Below are 11,689 nucleotides of genomic sequence, written 5' to 3'. Positions count from 1 at the left end.
CAGGACAGTAACACTGACTGACTGACTGGACACTACAGTACAGTAACACTGACCTACTGGACACTAGAGTACAGTAACACTGACTGACTGGACACTAGAGTACAGTAACACTGACTGACTGACTGGACACTACAGGACAGTAACACTGACTGGACACTACAGTACAGTAACACTGACTGACTGACTGGACACTACAGGACAGTAACACTGACTGACTGACTGGACACTACAGGACAGTAACACTGACTGACTGGACACTACAGGACAGTAACACTGACGGACTGACTGGACACTACAGGACAGTAACACTGACTGACTGGACACTACAGGACAGTAACACTGACTAACTGTGCACCAAAACAGAGCACTGTGAGAGACACACAGAGAGAGGGGGGGAAACATAACAGTGTGACACAATCCGGAACTGAACGCTGAACTCGTCAGTGAGAGAGAGAGCCGACTACACTAGCTGTTCCCTTGCTCGTCCGCCCCCCCTCTTCTGAGAGAGAGAGAGATTTAGGGGAAGTAAAACAGGAAGAGAGTGGTAGCGGAAAACAGATAAAAAAAAGTAAGTTACCAAAAAGAAGATATAAAAATAATACATAGATTGTAATAATTCTCAATATAGCAACCGACCACAACCACTCGCGCGATCTGCATTTGGAGCAAGTCCCAGGGACATTAGATTCAAGATTACTATTATATAGCTGCAGTGAGGGAGAGAGAGTATATTTTTATCCTGCGATCATTAAGGGGGAGAGAGAGATAGAGAGAAAGAGATAATAGCCCGTCTTTGCGGATGTCTCTTTTATTGATGATGAAATAATTCAAAATATCATTAAGAATCAGCGTGCATTTGGGAAAGTTTTGCGCGGTTCGCCGGACACGGGTGACGCTCGACTGACTTCCGCGATCTTTTTCAAAATGCCCCTTTCAACCTCCGAGCACCGAGACTGTTATTAACAGGAAATACCCCGTCTGATCGACTCGGGCTATTTAAGGTAAGCGATTGTCTGCATTCCAGTTTCTCGCCTCTTCTCCTTCTCGCCTCCAATCAACACATCAATCAATAAACGAGCCAGCCGGATCGATAATATGAGCAAATCAGCGGCCGGCTGGGTAACTTGCTAGTAAGTCAGTGTTATTGTTATTAATGAAGATTGACAGCGGCGAGCTCTTTGAAGTCGCACGCAACTTGTGTGTGAGTTTTGTGAACTCGAGTACAGTCGTGCTATTGTTGTTGTTGTAATTGTGTCTGTCTGTGTGTGTGTGTTGGGGTGGATGGTGCAAAGTGTGCCCTTCTTCTGTGTGTGTTTAATTGAACTGAACACAAGTCTGGCGTGGAGGCCGCGGTGTCGGTTGTTACAAATTATCCACGGCTCGATACATCGAGCGGACCCGGACCCGGATACTTTGTAATGTGTCCCCTCTACTGTGACACTACGAGCCCTCATAATAATAACAACAACACTGGACATGCTGGCACAAGTCTAAGCCTGGCACGCGTTTTTTCTATTATTATTATTATTATTATTATTATTATTATTATTATTATGATTATGATGATGATGCTGATGATCATGATTATTATTATTTGTTTGTTGTTGTTGTTGTAGTTGTTTAACCTTGTTTTTTTGTAAAATGAATGAACAAGTGAAATTAAATATTTGGTGAAAGTACAAGAACAGGTTGATAATAGTATTTAATACTATTTAATAAGTGCTGTGTGTCATTTCTGATGCTCTGCTTCCTATTACAAAGTTGAGAGGACTGTGTGCTGCAGTGCAGTGCAGTGCAGTGCACTGGACTGGACTGGACTTGACTGGACTGGACTAGATTATAGTGACTTTTCCCCACAGTGGACCAGCACAGTATGAGCTACACAGGCCGGCACACTGGACTGCAGGAAATGCACAGAACATTGGACTGCACTATAGAACTGCACTGTAGAACTGCAGTGCACTGTACTTCACTGCACTATGGAATTGCACTACACTACACTGCACTGTACTGTACTCCACTATAAAACTGCACTATGGAATTGCAGTGCACTCCATTATAGAACTGAACTGTACTATAGAACAATAATACACTATAGAACTGCATTATACCACAATATATAACTGCACTATAGAATGGCACTACACTATAGAACTGTAGTGCACTATAGAACTGCAGTATTGAACAGTAATACACTATAGAACTGGACTGCATTATACAACTGCACTGTAGAACTGCAGTGCACTGTACTTCACTGCACTATGGAATTGCACTACACTACACTGCACTGTACTGTATTCCACTATAAAACTGCACTATGGAATTGCAGTGCACTCCATTATAGAACTGAACTGTACTATATAACAATAATGCACTATAGAACTGCACTGCAGTGCACAATAGAACAGTATTGCACTATAGAACTGCACTGTACTGCGGTATAGAACTGCATTATAGAACTGCAGTTTAGAACAGTAATGCACTATAGAACTGCACTGTACTGCAGTATAGAACTGCAGTATAGAACAGTAATGCACTATAGAACTGTACTGCACTATCGAACTACAGTATAGAACAGTAATGCACTACAGGACTGCACTGCACTGCACTATAGAACAGTAATGCACTATAGAACTGCACTGCACTACACTGTACTAGAACTGCAGTATAGAACTGCACTGTAGAACTGTACTGCACTAAAGAACTGCAGTATAGAACTGCAGTATAGAACAGTAATGCATTATATAACTGCACTGCACTACACTGCACCATAGAACTGCACTGTACCACACCATAGAACTGCACTGCGCTGCAGTATAGAACTGCACTGTACCATATCATAGAGCTGCACTGCACTGCACCACACCATAAAACTGCACTGTACTGCAGTATAGAATTGCACTGCACTGTACCACACTATGGCACTGCACTAGTGTGTCAGTCAGTGCTGTAGGTAGTCTCTACCTGTCAGTCAGACACAGTGTGAGTCAGTCAGTCTCTCTCAGGGGGGGCAGGTTCAATTTGGGGGTGCAGGTTCAGTCTTGTGTGAGCAAGGAGGGGGGACAGCTCTTCAGGAATTTGAGCAATTCCCCCCCAGCATCCCCACCCACACCTGCCTGCCATAGACCAGTGAAGTGTAGTACAGTATAGAACAGCACAGTGTATCTGGAATAGTATAGTATAGAGAACAATACTATGCTCAGTACAGAACATAATATAGAAAAGCACAGTATGGTACACAACAGTATAGTATAGACTGTACACACTGTACACCTGCTCTATATAGACTGTGCACCTGGTCTATAGCAGGGTTTCCCACAGAAATTAGCATTGGCATGGTGGTCTAGTACTTAATTATCGAGGTGGTGGGGCTAGCGGATTGTCAAGTGGGCAGGGGGTTTAGCTGTAGCAAATGAAAGCGGGGGGTGAAGATGTGCATTCAAGTTTTTTGTTGTTGTTTTTGCTGTTCATGCATTTGTTTGGCCAGGTGGCACTGATTTTTGGACAGGCGAGGCCACTTGGTCTGAATAGTGCTGTGGGAAACTCTGCTATATACTGTACATACTGTACACCTGATCTATAGACTGTGTGCACAGTAGACCTGGTCTATAGGGTCTGTAACAATCTGGTCTGTATATGATGCAGAAATGTAATCCAGATTGTGTGTGAGAGAGAGGTGCATGTGCGTGTTTATGTATGTCTGTCTGTAAATGTGCGTGTACATGTCTGTGGGTGTGATTGAGAGTGTGTGTCTGTGAGTGGGGTGTGTGTGTGTGTGTCTAGCCAGGTAAGTGTGGAAAAACAGTGTGTGTGAATGAGTCAGAGGGAGGGACTGAGGAAGAGACAGAAAGGGCATTCATTCACTGGTCAGTGTGGAAAATGTACACCTCTTTTAGACACTGTTTACAGAGAGAGAGAGAGAGAGAGAGAGAGAGAGAGAGATTCCTGTTGTAAGTTTTGAATATTTTACTACTTAAATACTTCAGTAGTGTCCAGTCAGTCAGCGTTACTGTACTGTAGTGCCCAGTCAGTCAGTGTTACTGTAGTGTCTGTTCATTGTGGGGGGGGGGAGATTGGCAGTAGGGTCAGACAGAGGTTATCAAAGACACTTGTGACATCTGCACAGAGAGAGAGAGGGACAGTGTCTTCCTCATTCCTTATTCTTTATAGCGATGGAAGGGGTTGAGTTTCAGTCCCAGGCTAAAAATGAGCAGTCTCTCTGTCCCTCCTCCTTCTCTCTCATTATACAGTGTGAGTTTGTGTGTACTCCTCCCAACCTTGACTTCTCCCTCATTCTCCTGTCTCTTTCTCACCATCTTTCCCTCTCACCCTCTCTCTCCCTCTCCCCTGAGATCTTTGGTCAGTATATGTAATGCCCTCATTCTTTTTTCTCCCTCAAATGTTTCTGTTTTTATCTGTGGTGCAGCAGTGTAACTTGGAGCTGTGAGAGGGACAGTGGGCGGCCAGATTTCAGGCTAAGAAGGCCAAACGTCAAACCAGGCAATATACACTCACCTAAAGGATTATTAGGAACACCATACTAATACTGTGTTTGACCCCCTTTCGCCTTCAGAACTGCCTTAATTCTACGTGGCATTGATTCAACAAGGTGCTGAAAGCATTCTTTAGAAATGTTGGCCCATATTGATAGGATAGCATCTTGCAGTTGATGGAGATTTGTGGGATGCACATCCAGGGCACGAAGCTCCCGTTCCACCACATCCCAAAGATGCTCTATTGGGTTGAGATCTGGTGACTGTGGGGGCCAGTTTAGTACAGTGAACTCATTGTCATGTTCAAGAAACCAATTTGAAATGATTCGACCTTTGTGACATGGTGCATTATCCTGCTGGAAGTAGCCATCAGAGGATGGGTACATGGTGGTCATAAAGGGATGGACATGGTCAGAAACAATGCTCAGGTAGGCCGTGGCATTTAAACGATGCCCAATTGGCACTAAGGGGCCTAAAGTGTGCCAAGAAAACATCCCCCACACCATTACACCACCACCACCAGCCTGCACAGTGGTAACAAGGCATGATGGATCCATGTTCTCATTCTGTTTACGCCAAATTCTGACTCTACCATCTGAATGTCTCAACAGAAATCGAGACTCATCAGACCAGGCAACATTTTTCCAGTCTTCAACTGTCCAATTTTGGTGAGCTTGTGCAAATTGTAGCCTCTTTTTCCTATTTGTAGTGGAGATGAGTGGTACCCGGTGGGGTCTTCTGCTGTTGTAGCCCATCCGCCTCAAGGTTGTACGTGTTTTGGCTTCACAAATGCTTTGCTGCATACCTCGGTTGTAACGAGTGGTTATTTCAGTCAAAGTTGCTCTTCTATCAGCTTGAATCAGTCGGCCCATTCTCCTCTGACCTCTAGCATCAACAAGGCATTTTCGCCCCCCCAGGACTGCCGCATACTGGATGTTTTTCCCTTTTCACACCATTCTTTGTAAACCCTAGAAATGGTTGTGCGTGAAAATCCCAGTAACTGAGCAGATTGTGAAATACTCAGACCGGCCCGTCTGGCACCAACAACCATGCCACGCTCAAAATTGCTTAAATCACCTTTCTTTCCCATTCAGACATTCAGTTTGGAGTTCAGGAGATTGTCTTGACCAGGACCACACCCCTACATGCATTGAAGCAACTGCCATGTGATTGGTTGGTTAGATAATTTCATTAATGAGAAATTGAACAGATGTTCCTAATAATCCTTTAGGTGAGTGTAAATGTAACAGGGTGCCCCAGCGTTGCTACCGCAATCTGCGCCATCAGGGGGCGAGCTCTTCTCTGCACACTGTGGTGCTTTTTTCCTGATGTTTTTTCTTCGTTCTTTACTTTCATCTCTTGGAAATATTCTGCAAACCGATCTCATGTTACTTGGTTTACTGAAGTGTTTGGTCAAACTCAAACTCTCCCTCTCTCTATTTCTCTATCGCCTTTTTTTTTTTCTCTGCATGCGTTCAGTACAAGGGGCGCAGTCAGGTCAGGAGGAAATGGGTTTGATGACTTCCTGAGTGAGACACGCCCACTTCCTGTAATGGCTCACAACCTCACAGGGAACCCTCTTGCTTTTCTGGGCAGGCGTGCAGAGGCCCGCAGCATGAGGACCCAACCGGTGGAGAGGGACAACACCCTCAGCTACTATAACACACACACACACACATAGAGAGAGAGAAAGAAATTGGTTAATAGAGCTATATACACACTCTGGTTGTGCGTTAATACAGGCTGAGTGGACACAACTGCACAGGTAGAGAGAGGGAGAGGTTTATACAGTCCTTGCTGTCTTGTAGCACTGTAATGAGCAAGAGAGGTGGTTAATATTGGACTATATTGTCTGTACTGGTCTATACTGGACTATATTGTTTTTTACTGCTCTGTACTTGTTTCTACTGTTCTTTACTGGTGTAGAATGACCTTTACTAATTTGTGGGCTCCGCAGCAGTTGCTCCTCTGTGTGACAGTGATGATGTCATTGCAGGAACCTTGACATTCAGACAGAGGCCCCTCCCACTGCAGCATGGACTGTGATGACCACGAGGGGGTGAGATCCAATTAAACAATTAATTAATTAGTGGATTATTATGATTTTATTGTATTATTTGTATTTAAAAAAAAAAAAAAAAAAAAAAAATATATATATATATATATATATATATATATATATATATATATATATATATATAATCTCTGACTTACATCTTACACCTCATCTTCCCTCTCTCGCTCTCTCAGCGGTTTGGGGCATCTCGCACAAATCCGGCCCTCAATATCATCGGAGCGGAGGATGAAGACTTTGAGAACGACATTGACCCGGTGAGAGAGAGAGAGACATCAGCGATTTTCCACCTCGGGACCTAGTCTAAATCTTCCAGTAATGTGTCTATGTGAATGGAGCGGGAAAACGAATGCTGACATATGACGTGTCACGTCCTTGTGTTGTTGACACAGTGCATCAGTGAACTGACATAACCAATCAGAATACGGGCACATTTTCGTGGTTTGACCACAACACAACCAGGTTAAGCCACCTTTGACCAAGAACTTGTGACCTTGACGAAAAACGGACCGGCTCGTTAGAAATGGCGGAGATATATAATGTAGTCGCAGTAATTCTGAATGTTATTGATGAACCAACAGGTTGGTGACATATGTAATACTAACTAATGTCACACATATCTCAGAAGTTAAATACCAATAAATCATGCAAAATATAATCTTTATAAATAGGCAATCATGTTATTAGACTTTGTTACAGTGTACACTGATGGTTGTTTGTTTCAAGTTATTTAATTTTAAGGCAGTAATGTCAAACTTGCAGATCTCTACACCCAGACTGGTAGATATAGATATACACACAATGTAATGTCATGCTTTTTCCCCCTAATTTATTTTAGTTTATTTAACTTTGCTGCAGTATATGTCAAGACCCACACAATGCCTCTCGTTACTCAACCATGAACTGAGAACCGAGTCTCATACTGGGTTCACTGGTCCAAATGATCTGTGAGCGCTAGGTCCGGTGACCACACCGCAAAAACACACAACCATACAACTGATTAACTGGGCATAGCGTGACAGCCCACCTAGATTGACATATTTTTTACATTTCCCTCCTGACTATTTGTTCTTGGTAGTGAGTCTGAACTGAACCAGCATACCAATAGCTTAGAACCAATAGCCCAGTAAACACAATGGGAGGAAACTGGCAAAATGGGGAAATTATCAAACTTTTACAAACACCTCCAGAGTATCAGTCCGTGTCTCCTGCATCCACAGGCTTCAGTAGCGACTCATTTCCATGGCTACAGCACTATTGCCAGCATTCTGTTTTGTGTGTGAAAGGGTACAAACTGGCATTTTGCAGGCATTCAAAGCCAGTGCGAATGGGGAGCAACAGGAAAAAAGCAAGCAAATGTTGTCTGCATTTTGCTGGAATCTCACTGTGAATGGGGCTATAGTGGGTCAGTCAGTCAGTCAGTCAGTGTATTAACCCCCCATCCTATCTCTCTCTCAGACAGTGGATGACAGCAGCAGTGCCTTCAACAGTATTGAGCTTCTGAAGAGCAGACCTGCTCACCTGCTGGTGTTCCTGCAACATGTCATGCTTCAGTTCGACTGCGCACCTGTGGTGAGAGACGGAAAGGAGAGAGGGAGAGGAAAGAGGAAGCAAGAGGAGGGATAGATTTACATGTCTGACTGTTGTGTGTTTTGTGTGCTTTGCATACGGTTTGTGTTGTGTGTAGTGTGTTGTTGAGTGTTTTTGTGTTTTGTTTGTGTTTTGCAGTCTGTGTTGTACGTTATTCAGTGTGCTAATCTCTCCCTTTGTTGTCCTGCATGCAGACACTGTGAGTAACAACCAGGTACCTACCCCCCCCCTCCGTCCCTCAGTGTTAGTGTCCTGTAGTGTCCAGTCAGTGTTAATGTACTATAGTGTCTAGTCAGTCAGTCAGTCAGTCAGTGTTACTGCCCTGTAGTGTCCAGTCAGTCAGTCAGTGTTACTGTACTGTAGTGTCCAGTCAGATCTGTCAGTATTACTGTCCTGTCGTGTCCAATCGGTGTCTTTACTATATTAACCCCTCTCCCTCTCCATCTCTCTCAGCTGTGTTTTCTTCATGCTGAAATATACAAAAACCTCAGTGCCAAGGAGTTGAAGAAACAGTTTGTGGATTTCTACAACAGCTTCCTGGATAAAGGAGCGGTCAGTGTCCATCCCCCTCCGTCCGTCCCCTCTCAAATTCAAAACAAGCTGTATTTGCATGACAAGTTTACACAAGTGTTGCCAAAGCATTTACAGATACAGGCAAGGGAATATAGTAAATACAATAACAAACTAAATGTAAACAATGTAGTTGGCTTTACAGATTGTACAGGTGTACAGTTTTTACATGCATGTCCAGACATTTCCAGGGCTTACTGTCATTCTTGTGCCGTGTTGTTGGTGCTGGTGAGGAGACCTCTGTCTCTCTATGCCTCTCCCTCTGTGTGTGACCCACGCTGTCATTCTGTTTCCTGTCACAGTCGTGGGAACAACACTGACAGTCTGTTTTATATCATTAAAGGGGGGTGCTGGAGACTGTGCCGTGCTGTACTGTACTGTTATGTATACACCATTTAAACACCATCTGGTGGTGGTTAGTGGTATTGCATGTGAGTGTGTATTAATCACCTTCTCTCCCTCCTGCTGTAGGTTCTCAGAGTTCCGGTGCCTTATAATGTCTCCTATGAACTAGGTCAGTGGTGAGATATTAGTGGGAGATGTGTGTTATGTTGTGATGTATGTGGTCTGTTATGTTGTACCATAGTGTCCAGTCAGTCAGTGTTACTGTACTGTAGTGTCCAGTCAGTCAGTGTTACTGTACTATAGTGTCCAGTCATTCAGTTAGTCTGTTACTGTCCTGTAGTGTCCAGTCAGTCAGTGTTACTGTACTGTAGTGTCCAGTCAGTCAGTCAATGTTACTGTACTGTAGTGTCTAGTCAGTCAATGTTACTGTCCTGTAGTGTCCAGTCAGTCAGTGTTACTGTTCTGTAGTGTCCAGTCAGCCAGTCAGTGTTACTGTACTGTAGTGTCCAGTCAGTCTCCCAATGTCTGTATTAACCACCCTCTAACACTCCTCTGGACTCTCTTCCCCTCCCTCTCTCTCTCCTTCCCCCTCTGCTTGTCTCTGTCCCTCTGTCCCTCCCTCCCTCTCTCTTTCTCTCTCAGATCGCACTCGTCCAGACCTGCTCCCGGAGGACAGTCAGCGTCGGTTTGTTCAAGAAATCCAGAATATGCACGGGGCTGAGGTCCTCCGCCAGCTGGACGACTTCCGGTGAATGACCTCACTAAACAATTGACTGCTAAATTAGTTCATTGATTTGTTTTTTCCAATTAACCAATTAACTTATTTTTTCTCTCCCAGTCAGTCAGTGTGTTTGTCAGTCAATCAGAGTGTGTCTATTTACTCTTTCTCTTTCTCTCTCTCAGTCAGAAGAGGATGATGGGAATGACCCCATGTGAGAGTGAGCTGCTGGAAGTGGAGGAGTGGGAGCGGACAGGTGACCGGTTGGTGCAGGAGAGCCGGGAGAGGGGCATGGCCGAGCAACTGCTGGAGAGGCTGGCGGAGATACAGTGAGTCAAGACACCTGTCAAGACGCTCAACCTGACACAGGATCCCACAGAGGGCGAGAGAGAGAGATGCAGAGAGGGGGATGGAGAGGGAGAATCACTCACATTAATACGGGACCCCACTGACAGAGAGAGGGAGACTGAAAGAGAGAGAGACAGACACACAAATACACTTAACCACTGAGTGAATACACACACATACTGTTGATGTGGACTGTGAAAGTCTGCCCTCTTGTGGTGAAACCATGACACTGCATGGTTTTGAATCTCCTTTTGCGACATCTGCAAGATGGGAAGTGTGTGTTGCAAAGGTAGCTGATGGGTGGGAGGGTGGAGGGAGAGAGGAGGAGGGATGGGACCAGAGGATGGGAGATAGAGGGATGGATGAGATAGTGAAAGGAGATGGAGGGAGAATTATGTGTATGTCTGTGTGTGTGTACGTGCGTGCACGTGCGTGCGCGCGTGCGTGTGTGTGTATGCATCTGTGTGTGTTTCTTGTAGAATCAGAAATTAACTTGAAGAAATGGAGACAGAGAAAGGAGGTGGGAGGGGAAGGAAAGAAGGATGCCACGCTGGCAGAGAGGGACGGGTGTTCCTTGGCACACTGCCAATCCTCCTGTTCTCAGAGAGGGAGAGATTGGAAGGAGAAGAGAGGAAGGGAAGGCTGGGGGAGAATGAGAGAAAGAGAGAGAGGTGGGGAAATGTAACAGGGAGAGAGAAAGAGGAGAGGAGAGGGAGAGAAGGATTACATAAAGTTATTGTCTTATGTGAAGTAATTGCATTGTTGTCAGTTATTAATATTTTACTGTATGAATATTTTATAGTTGCTTAAATGCTTTGGCAACACTTGCGTTTTGGTCTTAATTGATTTTGCATTACTGGTGTATTCTGAGTCGGGTCCCTAAGCTCAGTGCTACGGCAGCAGCACCTGCTCAACAGGAGTCATGTGTTGTTTAAGTGCTTTGGCAACACTGGTTTTCTCCTGTCATGCCATTAAAGCAATTTCTGAATTAGAATTTTGGAGGGAGAGTGAGAGAGCAAGAAAGAGAGAGAGTTACAAAGACAATGTGGTTTACTTTTTCCCCTCTGTCCTCTTTTTCTTTTCTCATGTTCACAATCACAGATGTTAAGTGTACAGCCTCCCCTCCTCTCGTTCCTGTTGTACACAATTGTTCTCACCTTTCTTTTCTTCTACACACTCCTGTCCTCTCTTTCTCTCCTTCCTCTTCTCCAAAAGTCTCTCTTTCTCTCATTCTTCCTTACATTCAGACACAGCTGTCCCCCCTCCCCCCCTTGTCCACCTCTTTCTTTTTATAAAAATAGCCTCTCTCTCTCTCCCCTTCTTTCTCACGCTCTTTCAAGCACAGATGTGCCAGTGTACAAGTAGCCCCGCCTCTCCCTCTCTCTGATGTCATCTCCTCTCATTCCCATTGGCCAGCTCAGTGCCAGCGAGGGAGGGGACAGCCGAAAGGGTTGTTCTCCAGCTCTGCGATTGGTCGGACATCAGAGAACCCCTGTCTAACTGCACCCCCCGTTCTCCCTTTCCACTTCACTCATAAAAAAGAAAACCGCA

General features: G+C 44.7%; 1 protein-coding gene across 6 annotated transcripts in view; it reads left to right on the top strand.

Annotated features, from left to right (window-relative positions):
- The first annotated feature begins 463 nt into the window (after positions 1 to 463).
- arhgef1 (Rho guanine nucleotide exchange factor (GEF) 1) overlaps positions 464 to 11,689 on the top strand; it is a 30,245-nt gene continuing 19,019 nt past the window's right edge. For 2 of the 6 annotated variants that reach the window (XM_066719356.1, XM_066719351.1), the window contains exons 1-8: positions 465 to 1,001; positions 6,490 to 6,552; positions 6,744 to 6,824; positions 8,026 to 8,139; positions 8,611 to 8,709; positions 9,199 to 9,241; positions 9,715 to 9,820; positions 9,976 to 10,119. In XM_066719356.1, the coding sequence (XP_066575453.1) occupies positions 6,529 to 6,552; positions 6,744 to 6,824; positions 8,026 to 8,139; positions 8,611 to 8,709; positions 9,199 to 9,241; positions 9,715 to 9,820; positions 9,976 to 10,119 (611 nt within the window). In that variant the 5' untranslated portion in view covers positions 465 to 1,001; positions 6,490 to 6,528. Of the gene's footprint in view, positions 1,002 to 1,062; positions 1,131 to 6,489; positions 6,553 to 6,743; positions 6,825 to 8,025; positions 8,140 to 8,610; positions 8,710 to 9,198; positions 9,242 to 9,714; positions 9,821 to 9,975; positions 10,120 to 11,689 lie in introns of those variants that run through there. The other 4 variants (XM_066719355.1, XM_066719352.1, XM_066719357.1 and 1 more) reach the window with 4 other exon arrangements.

Source organism: Amia ocellicauda, chromosome 12, assembly GCF_036373705.1.
Source record: "Amia ocellicauda isolate fAmiCal2 chromosome 12, fAmiCal2.hap1, whole genome shotgun sequence".
NCBI lineage: Eukaryota > Metazoa > Chordata > Actinopteri > Amiiformes > Amiidae > Amia > Amia ocellicauda.
This window is presented reverse-complemented; position numbering and strand designations above follow the sequence as displayed.